Source organism: Diadema antillarum, unplaced genomic scaffold (genome assembly GCF_040938485.1).
Source record: "Diadema antillarum isolate AM-2024a unplaced genomic scaffold, OU_Dant_1.0 scf00000066, whole genome shotgun sequence".
NCBI classification, from domain to species: domain Eukaryota; kingdom Metazoa; phylum Echinodermata; class Echinoidea; order Diadematoida; family Diadematidae; genus Diadema; species Diadema antillarum.
Window position 1 is genome coordinate 2963323 of NW_027270955.1, and position 14383 is coordinate 2977705.

The window sequence follows — 14383 nt, forward strand, 5'->3', positions numbered from 1 at the left end:
AGTGCAAGTTTGAGGAAATTCGGACAATCGATGCAAAAGTTATGCATTTTAAAAGTTTTGGTGTTGGAACCACTGGATAAGGAGACTACTTGAGTTTATGACATCATGTGTGGACAACAATATAAAAAAGTACAATAAAATTCAACATGCTTTCACTTTTTTAGCGTAATGAAAGAGCCCTTGACTAACCGCTTTCAGAAAGCCGGGGGATAATTACTTCCCTTAACATACTGTATTTTAGTATCAAGTTGATGGAATGTGTAATTTTCATACACAATGAATTTTTGTGGAATCCCCTTTATATTTTCTTTATTATTGTTGCCTACATATGACGTCATGAACTCTAGTAGGCTCTCTATCCAGTCATTACAACACCAAAACTTTAAAAAATAATAACTTTTGCATCGATTGTCCGATTTTTCTCAAACTTTTACTGATATGCTGTACTAATGTTGCTGCTTTCACTCAATCCTCTTTGCTCTTTGGGTTTTGGTTTCCTTTAATTCCAGAGTGGAAAAAGATAGAGTTTTGATAGCGCTGTTAAAGGAAGTATCCGCTCGAGATTACGCTGTAACAATCGGAAGCACACGTGGGATAAGACAACGCCTCCCTCGAAACGCTTTCTGTCATGAACTTTGCCAGGAAATAAAATACCGGTAAAGAGCGCACCATGTGTTATATGTAAAATGTCGCATCAGAGGTCATCATGGGGACTCCCATACTCCCACTTCGTCTAATAGCCATTAACTTAGTCTCAACCTACATGGTCTAATCCCGTTTCGTATACAACCAGTTCGTCTGACCATTTAGTCCATATGCCACTGTAGTCCCATTTGCCAGCGATCTACTTCCAGATGGGCTGTTCCCATTTTGTCTAATACCCACAGTTTATAAGACAAAATGGAAAAAAAATCCACGGAGTCAAAATTGCAATTAGACCATCTGGTCACTAGGCGAAATGATAATTGGTCAAACTGAACATTGACCAAGTGACGATTAGACCAAACGGGCATTAGACGAAATTGATAGTAGACCAAATGAGTTTAGCCATAGTGATGTTAAACGAACTGGGAAGTAGACCATCTGATATTAGACCAAGTGGCAATAGACCTTCATGTGATGGTGCATTAACACGTATTCAAGGCTATTGGGTTGCTCTCTTTAACGCTCTTTCCTTTTTGGTCACTCTTCCATTGTAGTCGACATGAAGCGTCTACTCAAGCTACGGAGGCCAGTGATACTGAAGTGCTTTGCGTTGCTAGGCGTGGCATCTCTCCTCATTACCCTAGCGACGTCGCGAACATCGTCCTCTCGTGGAGACATCGGGGCGCTGGATGACGCTGCAAGAGATATGTTGGAGAGGACAAAAGGGCGACGGGATGGACTCGAAATAAGAGCGGGAGTACGAAGCGAGAGAGCCAATTCAATAGGGTCAGTCTTAAGACCAGGGTATGTACTGCATGAGATTTGAAGTGGATAGAACATGATTATATCCTTTCTGATACATTATAAAATGTGTGCATCCACGTGTTCATGCTACATAGATGGGATCCAGAGTACATGTCATAAATCGTTGCTGGCTTCAAATCCAGCCATATAAAAACTTTATGTGTGTCGGGAGAAGGTGATTTCCTGCAAAATATGCAATAAAATATGTACAGCATGTACAGAGTTCACAAAGTTTGTACACTCAGGGAACCGGAAGAGGGGGCGTTTCTATCCCACCTCCCTTACTGAACCGATTTAGCCCATCGTCTAGCAACTGCTGAAAATCAACGAGGTAGCATTTTCTGTGTAAAGAAGGCAAATATCCTGTTCTGGAATCAGGTGGACGCAACCAGGCTTATCGAACGTGCACACTTGCACGGCTCACGGCAGGAATTGTCACCATGCATGCAGAGTTTCCACTCGTGGGTCTTTCCCATTTCTGAGTTATGGAACTTCAGTGTTCTCCCCCTGTCGCTACGTCGTGATGTTTGACACAAACACACTGATTGTGCAAATTAGCCGAGGTGAAGACGTCATCAACTCGCCACTGTCACACTAATTTGTGCACAAAATATTAAATCCATGTTATTTGACCTATACGTTATCCAGTACCCCCCCCCTATAGTTCATTGCTGCTAAGTTTCAGCAATAAACAGGGCGATATTGTTTGGATTAAACACTGCATTTGGTAAATATTTGTGTGTAAGTTACGATAACGATTCCCGATGCATTCTTGCTTTCGTTTCTGAACAAATGCTCATGACCTTTGTCATAATGTATTTTTCCCCATTGGGTCACGCCTTTATTCTTTTGATGTCAGTAGGCCTATACGGTAAAACTCCTTCAAGGGGCCCCGACTCGCACGCCAATGTGCCCGCAGGGTAGTCAGGGTGCCAAAAACACGACTGCGTATACAGTTTCTCGTGACAGGCGTTGCAATGGTCATTCAAATCAACCACACCATATACAAAGTTAATAATGATAATAATAATAAATAATGTATAAAGCGCAGAAACTATGTCTATATATTCTACTGCGCTTCAAGAGCTCTTAAATTCCTATGTTGCACAATGCTGCCTGGGAAGTAAAAAAGAAAAGAAAAAAGAAATAGGCCAATGCTAAAACAAAAAGTTTTCACTTTTGATTTGAAACTGTCTAAAGTCTGACATTTCCGAATGTCTAATGGTAATCTACTCCACAATCTATTGGGGCTGCACAAGTTGTATATAGAGGACTGTTTATTCCTCACATATTCATCATGCTACCATGGCCCTCTATAACAATGGTCTTCAATAAAGAGGCCATACAGTCCTTCATACGATTTTCCGCAATCATCGAAGCTTTATATTGACTCTTTTATTGCGTAGCATTCCACTCTGTAGAAGTTATCAACCGTATATGAATTATGAGAATAGAGGCCATTCAAGGACATACACTGTAGTGTGTTCCTGGTTGTGCACCATACAGAGCCTGAGTGAATAAATGGATGGATGAATAGATGTATGAAATAGTACATCTATTGGTTATATTGAATGAAAGGAAGTTGCTAGGGGAACAAATGCATTATTTAGCGTATGTACATGTTGCATTGCATTAGAAACTGTGCCGGCAAGTACTCAAGCTACTTGGGAAAATCAATTTTGGTATACTCTGTCAGAGACAAGTTCCCACGTTATGAATCATTCGGTGATTTTATCAACCATTATCATGTCGTATACCTTCATTTTTTCATAGCTTTATTAAATGTACATGATAACAATATCGGAGACTCAGCATTTGGGGCAATTATATAGATTAGAGATTTCAAATTTGAAACATAATTAAACAATATGCATTTTCTACGTGGTTATCTTGCCTGAGATTGTGAAGTCGATCCAATGCTTTTACATGATTTTATTTTTCTTTCAATAACAAACCTGAAACTTTTATCCTCCGAATGTCATTGGGAGCTACAATGTAAACGTCAGTTCAATTTCATCTTGATAGAGCTACGTATTAGTTTTTGTTTTGTATTTTTTTTTTTTTAGTGATTTCAAAACTTGGTTCATCTCTAGACAAACAGTCAAGAAGTTGGATGTTTTAAATGATTGTTTGTTTATATTGCTTATAGGAAAGACATTTTTACGTCAACAAGTCTATGCAATACGTTCAATTCCATGTACTTATTATTTTATCTGTTTACGTTGGCAGAAATGTGGGATGTGGGATATCTATTCTTCTATAACGGTGAGCCAGAAATGAAAAAAAAAAAATCATGATAATATTCTGTCAAACTTTGTTTCATTTCTCAAGGTTATTAAGACCCGACAGAGAAGTCGGAGGAACGTTACAGGGCCAACGGCACGAACATGCCCAAGAACTCTCCCGCGGCTTGAAGCAAGACGAGCTATTCGATCACGAACAGGATGCCGTAGACCCGTTCGCAGCGGGACACCACGTTCCAGACGACGAAGACATGCTTCGCGGCGCCCGTGACCCATGGCCGGGAGACAATGCAGAGAGCGAGTTCCCTGCAGGGCGGGAAACCATCGCAGACGGGAGGGACGAGCCTTATGTAAGAGGTGATGAAGCACCAAGAGCAAATGTAGATAATATGGTACACGGCGGTGACGCTGACGTCTCGAACCCTAAACGCCAAGTGGCGGCAGTCGAGCCGCAGAAGGTGGCAGCAGTCGAGCCGCTGAAGAAAGCGGCCCCCGCCCGCAAGGCGCAATCCTCGACGGTGCTGAAGCAGAAGCGTGTACGCCTGGTTCGGAAGACCATCCGACACGGGAAGGTGATCAACGAAGAGGTGCTCGGTGTGAAGACCATGATCGTCGACGACAAGGGAAAGCCAGTCAAAAATCAGCGCGCCGCCTACGATGAAATATGGTACAGCGACATTCTTAAGGGGAGCTATCGAGCGAGGACGGTGCACCTAACAAACGTTACGAACCAAGGGTGAGTTCCAATGACCATATCCTCAGATTCACGTATTACAGAGAGTCACAAGTGTAGTCGTTTGATGCAAACTAAAGCGATCATTTATCACTTCATACATTTCTAGCAGATAAAGTATGGTAAACACGGTTGATCGCACAGATAATTTAAATGACAGGCATGAGGGGGGGGGGGAGAACATTCGAAATGTTCTGTTCCAAATTAATATGCAAAATGCATAGTGTTGGTATTGCTCGTCTTAAATCGCAACTGTATAATACTCTTGACCTGATAAGCATGCTTATCTTCTCTTCATGGTTAAAGTGCTACACCACTTCATCACATGTTTAAAGTGACATCTATGTATAAAGTGTTAATCTTGCAAACCAAAAGGAAGAAGTGTCTCCTTAGAGGGATGGCATAAAAGATGGAAATGAGGATTGAGCTTTTTACTTGTTTATGAGATACCAAGAAGCCAGTTATGAAATAAAACAGGGCATACTAGTACCATTCTAAGAGGAATTCGAAGTTTCTTAGATGAAAATCAGTGTTGGAATGATGGCTAAGACATTCAAAAAGAAAGTAAAGCAAAGCGATCCTAATAAAAGGTGTGTCCCACCTTTTATTAGGATGTATAGGGCCTATACGGTGTATGAAAACAAACATGAATTAAAAAAATGTACGTCACTGATCGGTCTTTGGAAATTCTTAAAGTTATTCCAGCATCTCATGTCAGTAGGAAATACATTTCGCAAAATTATTTTAATGTTTACAAACTTCTCCAAGTAATGTTCTGTTTTGCATGGATGTGCTTTGAGAGTTATGGCCTCTCTATGGCTATGTCATGAAAGCATTTGCTATGCTTCAATCGATGCCGTCACTAAATTTACGGCCGATTTTCAGTGGAACTGCAACAGTTATAATTTCTGTCTCCATTTTACCCCACTGTCAAGTGGTATCACACTTCAGTTGAACTCGGTGGTTGCACTTAATGGTTTTAATCGGCACGTAAACCAAATCACAAATTTTGACTCCCAGGACATTATTTTGAAAATGAGTCTAAGGTTCGTTAAGAGCGAGGCGGGTTTTGCTGAGCTAAAGTGCACTGTACCAAGAAACATAATGCTGTTAATTCTCGGGATTTCCCCAACTGGCATACGCATTATGTGACATTTCAGATAATGTTCTACCGAATTGAATTAATGATTAATATGGTCTATTACCACATCTGTATTAATTTCTTTGTCCTTGCGTTTTTGTGTACTTTATGATTATGCTCCTGCATGCCTCTTCCTGCAGACGGCACTTAACAGAGGAGCTTTGGAAGTTCGATGACCCCAACTCAGAGAGACTCTTTCTGTACAATAAACTGCTACAGCACGACTGGCACGTCAACAGGACAAATCTAGAACTCCTCAGGTCGGTTAAATACAATCTCTACATAACAGAATGTCCGTCTGAATTGATACGTTGACCATGTACATCCGGTGAACGCCCAAGACGTGGTGACGTTGGCGTCCGCCTAGGGCCTGCGCTATGTTATCTTCTTTGTTGTTCCCTGCGTACCTACAATTTAAACCCCACAAAGAAGTCTGTATACCTTTTTGTTATTTTTCCGTGATTTTGTTTGTTGCTTTAGTTCTCATTCTCTTTTAAGGTCTATTTTCCCAATCAAACCTAAGCTCTGGCGCAAGTTCTAATTCCAGTTGCTAGAGAGTGTGCGTGTTCTTTCACCTGTTAAAACCTTATTTTTCGTCCTAAAAAAGAGAGGATTTGCCAATGACATTATCACCTCCTGTTTCATTTATTGTAATTACAGTAAAATGTGTAATTCTCAGCATCATCATCTCCATCATCATCATCATCATCATCACCATCATCACCATTTTAATCACTGTCATTGTATATCGATCACCTGACAGGAGAGAGTTGGCAGAAGATGGCGTGGACTCTAGACATACCTTGATACTGACCCGCGAAAACTCGCCCCTCGGTTCTCAGTACCCGTTCTATGCCAGCTCCAGGGTGATGAGTGTTGGCAAAGAAATTCAGCGGCTGTACTACTACAACGTAACCAAAGAGCTACATAGATACATTCCAGAGGTAATATCGGCCCTCGTGTTCCTTCTTGAGGGCATTGTAATATACAGTACACACAAATGTCTTGGGTGACTAAAACTTGAGCTCAACATGATGGGATATTATGCCTACTGGCGTAAGCTCGTTTGTTGATCATGATGTCATGAATAAGAATATGAAAATGTACGCGAGAAAGATTAAATACACTGTTGTCATGCTATTTCGGCATTTGTTCGTAACGGCAAATGTAGTAACATACATGTACTCTACATCCTACTGTAAAACCATACAACCTAGTCTGGCTTCGAGAACATGTGTTCGTACTATTTCGTAAATGGCGTAAATACTCAATTCTGAGTGACACACGCCATTAAAACCAAAACAACAACATTCACTTTCCCAGAATATTAACGCCCTCTATCGACAAAAGACGTAACAGCTTGAGCTGGATGACGTCAGTACCGATAGCTCGGTTGAGCTGTAATGTTTTATGTACACGCGACAATACAGAAGAGAATTGGGTACATAGGAAAGACTGGAAAGAAAGGCAATAAAACTTTGGCATTAGTGGCCCAGTGGGTAAGGCTTGTCAGACTAGGATCAGTTGCAAGACTGTGGTTGAAGTCCCTGCATGGTTGCAGGTGTTGTAGTGCCTCTATAGCAAGGCATTTAATCATTGTTTGTTCCGCCTTTATAGGACATTGATCTTTTGTGGTTGCCTGCTTACGAACACTCATACCCTTTGCCATGTTTGTTGTCACATAATACTGATGATAATTTACGGTTCAAAGAACTAGGACCATGTGAGCCTCTTGGAAAAATGTTCTAATCCCCGAAACCATGCACTTCTCTCTTATACCAGCTATTCCTATATTATGGTGAATAAGTACTAAAACAAACAAACAAACGAATACCACGAAATCAACCGTGTGGTAGAAGAAAACACTATCATTTCTGATTAATATGCCCTATATATATTTATCTAACTAGTATACCCATACAATGTATTACATTTTGTCTGTCACACTTTTTTATTTGTCTCGTACACAGGTGAGTCCATTCCGAGAGAAACTCTACAAGAAGTGCGCAGTGGTGGGGAACAGCGGAAGCCTTCTAAACAGCGGGTGTGGAAGCGAAATCGATTCCAGTGATATGGTTTTCAGGTATGGATGCACTCTGATATGACAATTTGTGAAAGAAACGGTCATTCTGTAGTGAGTATACATTAATTAGAAAAGTTGTGAAAGGATAGCATCGTCACCGAAAGGAATTTGCATGGCATGGATGTGATAAAGAGAGCAATGGTGTTATTTTATCAACACGTCATGATTCTTTACACTTTTTTTTTATTTTTAAGTACATTTTCAACGTTCGTTTGTTCGATACTTTTTTATCCTGATTGCATTCGACTTGGTGTTTCCCTTCAATGTAGGAAAAGCAGACGTGTGTGAGAATTATAGCACTATGAGAGAGTTCAGGGAGTCCGTTGCGGCCTCATTTATTATACTGAATTAAGATACGGTCGTGCATTCAAATCAAGTTTGGAGCAAAACATTTATCGTTTCGGTGGGAATATGTTCAAAAGATTTGTTCAAACCAAACTTTGTTTGTTACCGGGTGTTGTATGTGTGGTGTGTTTTTTTTTTTTCAATACATTACAGCTTTAATTTCGGGTCGAAGCTAAGATAGAATGTGGTGACCTATGTTAGGCTTTTGTCTGACAGATAACCCCTCCCCCTTTTCTGTGCACGCAGCATACAGAAGACGCCTTTGATGTGACCCACTTTGATCCAAACTTTTGTTAGTTACGATTCACACCAGTTATTGTCTGACGTCCTCTCTCTCTCTTTCTCTCTCCCTCCAAATAAAAGGACACAAATTGGGCTCTCCTCACATGCCCGCGAACAAACGCTGGCGGGTTTAGAAAATAATCCACAACAATTCGTTTGCGTGATTTTCTTTCTCTTTAGATAAGTGAATATAAATTTACTTTTTTGTCATCTCTGCTTATTCTCTATTACATGTTAATGTATGTTTGGTTTGATGGTTTATTGAAATCGTGACTCGCAGCAATGAAATTGCTCACATTTGTACATAAAACGCGTGATGAATACATAGATATGAACAAAAATGTCTAATAATGAATGTTTTATTTCATCATATTTTATTTTCTACTACGTGTACTACCGCTAGTGAATCATTACGCTACCAATCAAAAGTGGAGCTATTCGTGAAAAATATGGACACACGTCGCTATTTCATTTGCATGTTTTTGCAGAGTATTGTGTATGCGTGTATATGTGTTGTGTTTATTTTACTCATTTCTACATTTGAGTATAAAACATTGATTTTAAAAAGTGCTTACGTATATAAAGTACTTAAAGGGGATAGCTAGTAACTGATCAGTGAGAATGCTGTGGGATGATTGTAACAATCCTTGTGGGATTCATTTAAGAGTACATAATATATCTAGTGTTGTGTGAAAATTATTCGCAGCAGAATGGTCTCATATTCAAGTAATGTGCAGTTTAATGTTTCCAGGTTATCATGCCTGTACAGTGACGGGGCATTTAACTGCGCATTACTTGAATATGAGACCGTTCTGCTGCGAATAATTTTCACCCAACAATAGATATATAATGTACTGAACTCTTAAATGAATCCCACAAGAATTGGAACAATCATCCCCCAGCATTCCCACTGATTCCCACTGATCAGTTACTAGCCATCCCCAGTGCCGTATATTAGGAGAGTCTGGCCAACTGCTAATTTGGACGCCATGTCGTTACCGCGCGTACTACGCGTCACAGGATTAGCGTGTACGCTCAGACGTAACAAAATAACCAAGCCAAATAAGGGGCAGTTAACAATGGGCATTGCGTATGAGCGCACTTCATAACGACATGGCGCCTGTAGATCACGGGACCAGCTTTTGACCAATCACAGGCTTCAAAACACGTAAGCCAAAAACCGAGTTGGCCAGACTCTCTTAATACAGTATACGGCACTGGCCATCCCCTTTAAAAGTTATATAATTATGAATGCATGATGTTACAACATATGTGATTTTCACTCTCCATATCATGTTTTTCTTTCCAGATGTAATGCTGCACCTATTAGGAAATTTGCTGAGGATGCCGGAAAGAAGAGCAATATTACAACATTTAATCCAAGCATATTTCACAAGAAGTAAGCGGTGGTGAAAGTGCTTCTTGTTGCCTAAACGCACCATTTAAGCTCTTACAAATATAGTGGAAATAAAGCCAAGACGAAAACAGAATCCGAATTGTAATACTTCTTTTTAGTCAATGACATATACTTATTCAACACCATATTTTTTTTAAGCCTTGTATACGGCGTGTCTTCATGTCTTCGTAAGAAATTTTTTTATGTTACACTCGAGAATTCATGAAGTACAGATGACTTTCGTTATAACTCAAGTCCTCAGAACCGACAGTTTCCCTTCGTTATACAGCGAAATTTCGTTGTAGCCGCACTGTGTAGGCACTCCTATATGCAAGTTGATCGTCATTATCTATTTAGTGTAACAACTGAGTAAGTGCTTTTATGAACAGAAAAATAGTGCAGCACTCTCTTATGAAATTGAATTTTTTTCTGCCCAATCATATTTCTTTTCACACCCGCTTACAAGAGGGGTAATGTATCAGCGGTGTTGTTATTGTCCAGACATACCGGCATTTGTTTCAGTACCGCTCATTTTCAATAGCGATCAGGGAATTGATTTTTGGGTGGTGGTGCTTTTATTTGGTTGTTGTTGTTTTTTTCATTAAGCAATCAACTGTGACAATGTTAAAACATAGCTAACGCACTTTTCATCGTGAATCATTCTGTGACCAACTCTACCTCGTTCCACCGACCATTACTGTTTTGTTGTGTTGCGCAGCTTGAAATAATCGTCAGAAAATGGCAAAGGAAGTGCATCGTTTTGCAGTTTGTAACGAAAGCATTATTTGGCAAAGGTAAAAACGTCTGTTCTTTCTATTTTTGGTCTGCCCCCACCCCACTTTTCTAAAGATTTAACGGCCTTACCAGACAAGAAGACTACGCTGCATTTCGGGAGAATATCACAGAGTACCACGGCTACGTTTGGATGACATGTATCGGGGCGGCTTCCCTGTACAACGTGTGTCTGTCCACCGTGCAGGACGAGGCGAACACGGACGAGGCCGATCCCCGCCTCGTGGTGGCGCACTCCAATGAGTTCGTCAGCTTCTGGAATTTCTGGAAGAGGAGAAACTTCACGAGTCAGCCGTCCACCGGTACCTATTTTTTTTTTTTTCATTTTGTCTAACTTTTTATAAGTTTGTTCACAATTTGATGCAAGCAAAGTGGACATCGGAGTCGAGAATTAGAAAATTAGATAATGGCTACTAATAGATGTTATTTAAAAGTGTAATCGTTCGCCATTTTGCAAGTTGGTTTTAATAAATGTATTGAAATCAGAGAAGAAAGAGGTAGAAGATAAATCCAAAGCAGAATAAAGATAAGAAGATTATGGCGTTCTAAACCCCCACCATACACACTTTGTGCTCTCTCTTTCAACAACAACAATAACAACAAAATGGAGGGGGAGGGTGAGTGGAAACAGAGGGGGAAAATTCACAACATCTATGACTTTCCACAGGATCCGTCCTTTTGATTCTTCTCGTCTAAGCTTGGGTAACGTCTATTGTCCTTGACCCCCCCCCCCCCCCCAAGCTCACACAAGGTAATTTTGTCGGATTCTTCTTTACAGGGTTCTACATGGTACACGTAGCGATGCAGTTGTGCGAGGAGACACACGTCTACGGTTTCTGGCCCTTCCCTCTGCGGCTGGACACGGGGTTCGAGCGGGTACCTTACCATTATTTCGACGACGTTCTGCTAGAAAAGAAACACGGAATGAACAGCGAATTCTCCAACCTCCTACAGTACCACGAGCTGGGACTCTTACGACTACACACGGGGAAATGCCGGGGAGGATAGCGACGAGCTAATGGGGTATTAAACGCCCCCGCTCTTCAACTTTTTTTTGCCACTGTCAGCTGCTGTAAATCCTGATGTCAGTGTTTGAGATGCTGAGAATGTTTAAGGTGCGTGGCTACCAGCATAGCCGCGAGTGAGGTGAAACCATTCCGTCTATAAATCTTCGCGTGTGCTTGCTTATGCATGGACTCTGTCGTTGAGGAACAGAGCAAAACGTAGGTGGAGTTGGAGAACCGGTGACGCGTCCATACACACTTGTCGCGATGGTGATTTTTGTCCACCGAGAAACATTACTACAGAGAGGGTTATGGTACGATGAGGATTACCGTAAAGATGGTGAAGAAGCGATTGAGAAGCATTGTGATGAAAAACTAGAACAGGGAGAACCTCTGATGAAGATCAGGGCCGGTGCTGCCGTGTACTTTTTTAGAAGTGAAGGGGCACAGCTTATGGGAAACAGGGACGTCAATTCATTGTGAGGATGGCGGGGGGACATTTTGGATGACGGGTAATTGTGTCGTAGAATCGGCTGACAAGCAATTTTAAAAAGGGCTTGACATTTTCTGACGCCACTTCGGGGATTAATCGATTGAGAAGAAAAGGTCTCGTACTTTTAGGTGCCATTTTCCCTACAAAACTCGGCTGACAAGCTTCACTGTTTTTTTGATGCCTCTCCTCTAACAGCATCGGCTGCTGACGACAAAAAAATCTAACCCTATATATATATATATTTTTTTTTTTTTTTTGCAAAAACCTAAGTGTGAGGGGATATGTCGTGGTAAGAACCTATGTATTGTGCAAAAAAAAAAAGAAGAAGAAGTGGTTGCGCCGGCCCTGAATATTAAGTAACAAGTTCACTGAGAAGCAATAGTGGTGAGGTCGAAATGTTGGTGATTATGATGGTCAACATGATTAAAAATTATCAAGTTAGGGGAAAGAGTCAGTACTGTTGATTGACTGTGTGTTCTAATCGTGATGGAAGTATGACGAAGACCAACGGGCGCTCATACGTATGACAAAATGATGGCTTCATTCGGAGGGCGATGACGTTCAAGGTGCTGAAGCTTTTGTAATGAGGTGAATAAGATGAGGACGACAAAAAAGTACTTAGTCACTTTTATCACTTTATAATTGCCAAAAGTCAAACTTCGTCAGCTGACTTTGGATAGTGAGACTCCGGTAAGGATGACGTCACACTGGCCCGAAATTGATGGCCATACAAACATGGAATTTACATTTTTGCGTGACGTTATCTCCGAACTTGGTTACAAGCCAGTCAAAGGCCAAAGTACGATCTTTTGCTCGAGGACGGAGAAACTCTACGCGCCGTTATAGGAGGGTTTTAAGATGCCCTGATGAATATCCCGATGTATTTACGATCAGGGCCGGAATTTGAGCATTCCCATTTACCTATAGTAGTGTACATCGTTGCTCAACATCGGGACAGTGTGAAGCCTATGTAAAGTATGTTCCAAAGAAATAATTTGTCTCTCTTTCGTGAGTTCTCACTTATTTTCGATTGAAGCTATGCGACAGATCAGTATTTAAGATTGTATTTGTAAGTTACATGATCGAATACGAGGAGTAAAATATTCCTCGATATGTCGTTTTCTTTCTTTTTATTTATTCATTTTTTTTTGGCTATGTCTTTATGACAAATTCAATCACCTTGATGATTATTTTAACGACATTTGAAGTTGTTCTTGTTGTCAGATTTTTTTTTTTACAGAATAATACAGAATAATGATGTCAGCAATTAACATTCACTTCAAAAGTTTTTGTGGCGGTTTCGCGTAATGTAATTTCCTCAGGGTGTTAAGGTATAGCCATGGTTTATACGATCCTTCTATCCCTCTCTCTCTCTCTCTCTCTTTCTCACTATCTACCTCAAATATGCTCCAAACAATGTGCGCAGACTATTTTCATGGAGTTTATAAGAGTAGACTGATGAAAGCTCATTTCCATGAAGGTTTGAAAGTAAGGGTAATTTCAGTCAGGTCGCTTGTACCGCTGCATGCTGTAGAAATCTTCATCTCTGCTTTTATTGCGGTACGAGGGACTCCAGGGCCCTGTCTTATGAAGAAATTGATTATGAGGTTGATTTCAACTATAAGTCTATGTCAGCCTGTGTGTTAAGGAAATTTAAAATCGATATTATCTTTTGATAAAACGGGGCCCTGTTATAACGAAGTCATCGGGAGCGGCATTTTTCTTTCAATATATTAAAATATTGTTTTAACCGAGCAGTAAATTAGGTATACAGAGATATATAGGTGATCATTTAAGGGCCTGAATTTTTACTTCGCTGTAATCGAGAATTCCACTGTAACCGCCTTCGTTATAACGAGAGTACACTGTATACTGTATTTATTACCTAGAGTACATGGCTCACTGGGATGTAAAAAGAATGCGCATTTCTGTCACATACCACAGTGGTAACTCGGCAATAAACATGTCAGGGTCTTTCTTCTTGAACAAACGGAACTACAGTTTTTACTCATTGTGAGCCGCAATGACTATACATGAAGTAATTCCTGAAGCAGTCAGATTAATTAAAAAAAAAACCTGGACGGTATCATTTTGAAACTGTTTTCGTAGTGACTAAATTCCTTGCAACTTTCAAAAATTGCAGGAATCTTTATGAAACTAGCCATACATGTGACGACATAGATCACGTGATACGCCGAAGTCATTTCATTGGTCCCGGTGGAAACATTCCCCCACCCTTTTCTTTATTTATTTCAGTTTTTAGTGAGTTAACAACACATCTGTTGTAGTGAACAAACTATCACGATCAAGCTGACTTTTAGATGCTTTCTTGTTATTTAAAAGATGATGATTAGAAAAAAAAAAACAACAATGAGAATAAATGATTTTATGAGCGTTTTTTCCCAATGATGGTGGAGGCAAC

The 14383-nt window shown here is 40.4% G+C and overlaps 1 protein-coding gene across 1 annotated transcript; it reads left to right on the top strand.

The window, feature by feature from the left end:
* Positions 1-1204: 1204 nt before the first annotated feature.
* Positions 1205-11472, top strand: LOC139716518 (uncharacterized). Its single transcript, XM_071628058.1, has 8 exons — positions 1205-1449; positions 3781-4428; positions 5707-5826; positions 6330-6510; positions 7537-7649; positions 9586-9675; positions 10522-10766; positions 11243-11472. Exons 1-8 carry the CDS (start codon positions 1205-1207, stop codon positions 11470-11472), a joined length of 1872 nt encoding a protein of 623 aa, XP_071484159.1.
* The last annotated feature ends 2911 nt before the right edge of the window (positions 11473-14383 follow it).

Bases quoted from the DNA above. Each gene is read 5' to 3' on its own strand.
- LOC139716518 (XM_071628058.1), top strand. From the start codon at position 1,205: ATGAAGCGTCTACTCAAGCTACGGAGGCCAGTGATACTGAAGTGCTTT. The intron at 4,429-5,706 runs GTGAGTTCCAAT...CTCTTCCTGCAG, and splicing joins ACAAACGTTACGAACCAAGG to ACGGCACTTAACAGAGGAGC. The intron at 10,767-11,242 runs GTACCTATTTTT...TCTTCTTTACAG, and splicing joins CACGAGTCAGCCGTCCACCG to GGTTCTACATGGTACACGTA.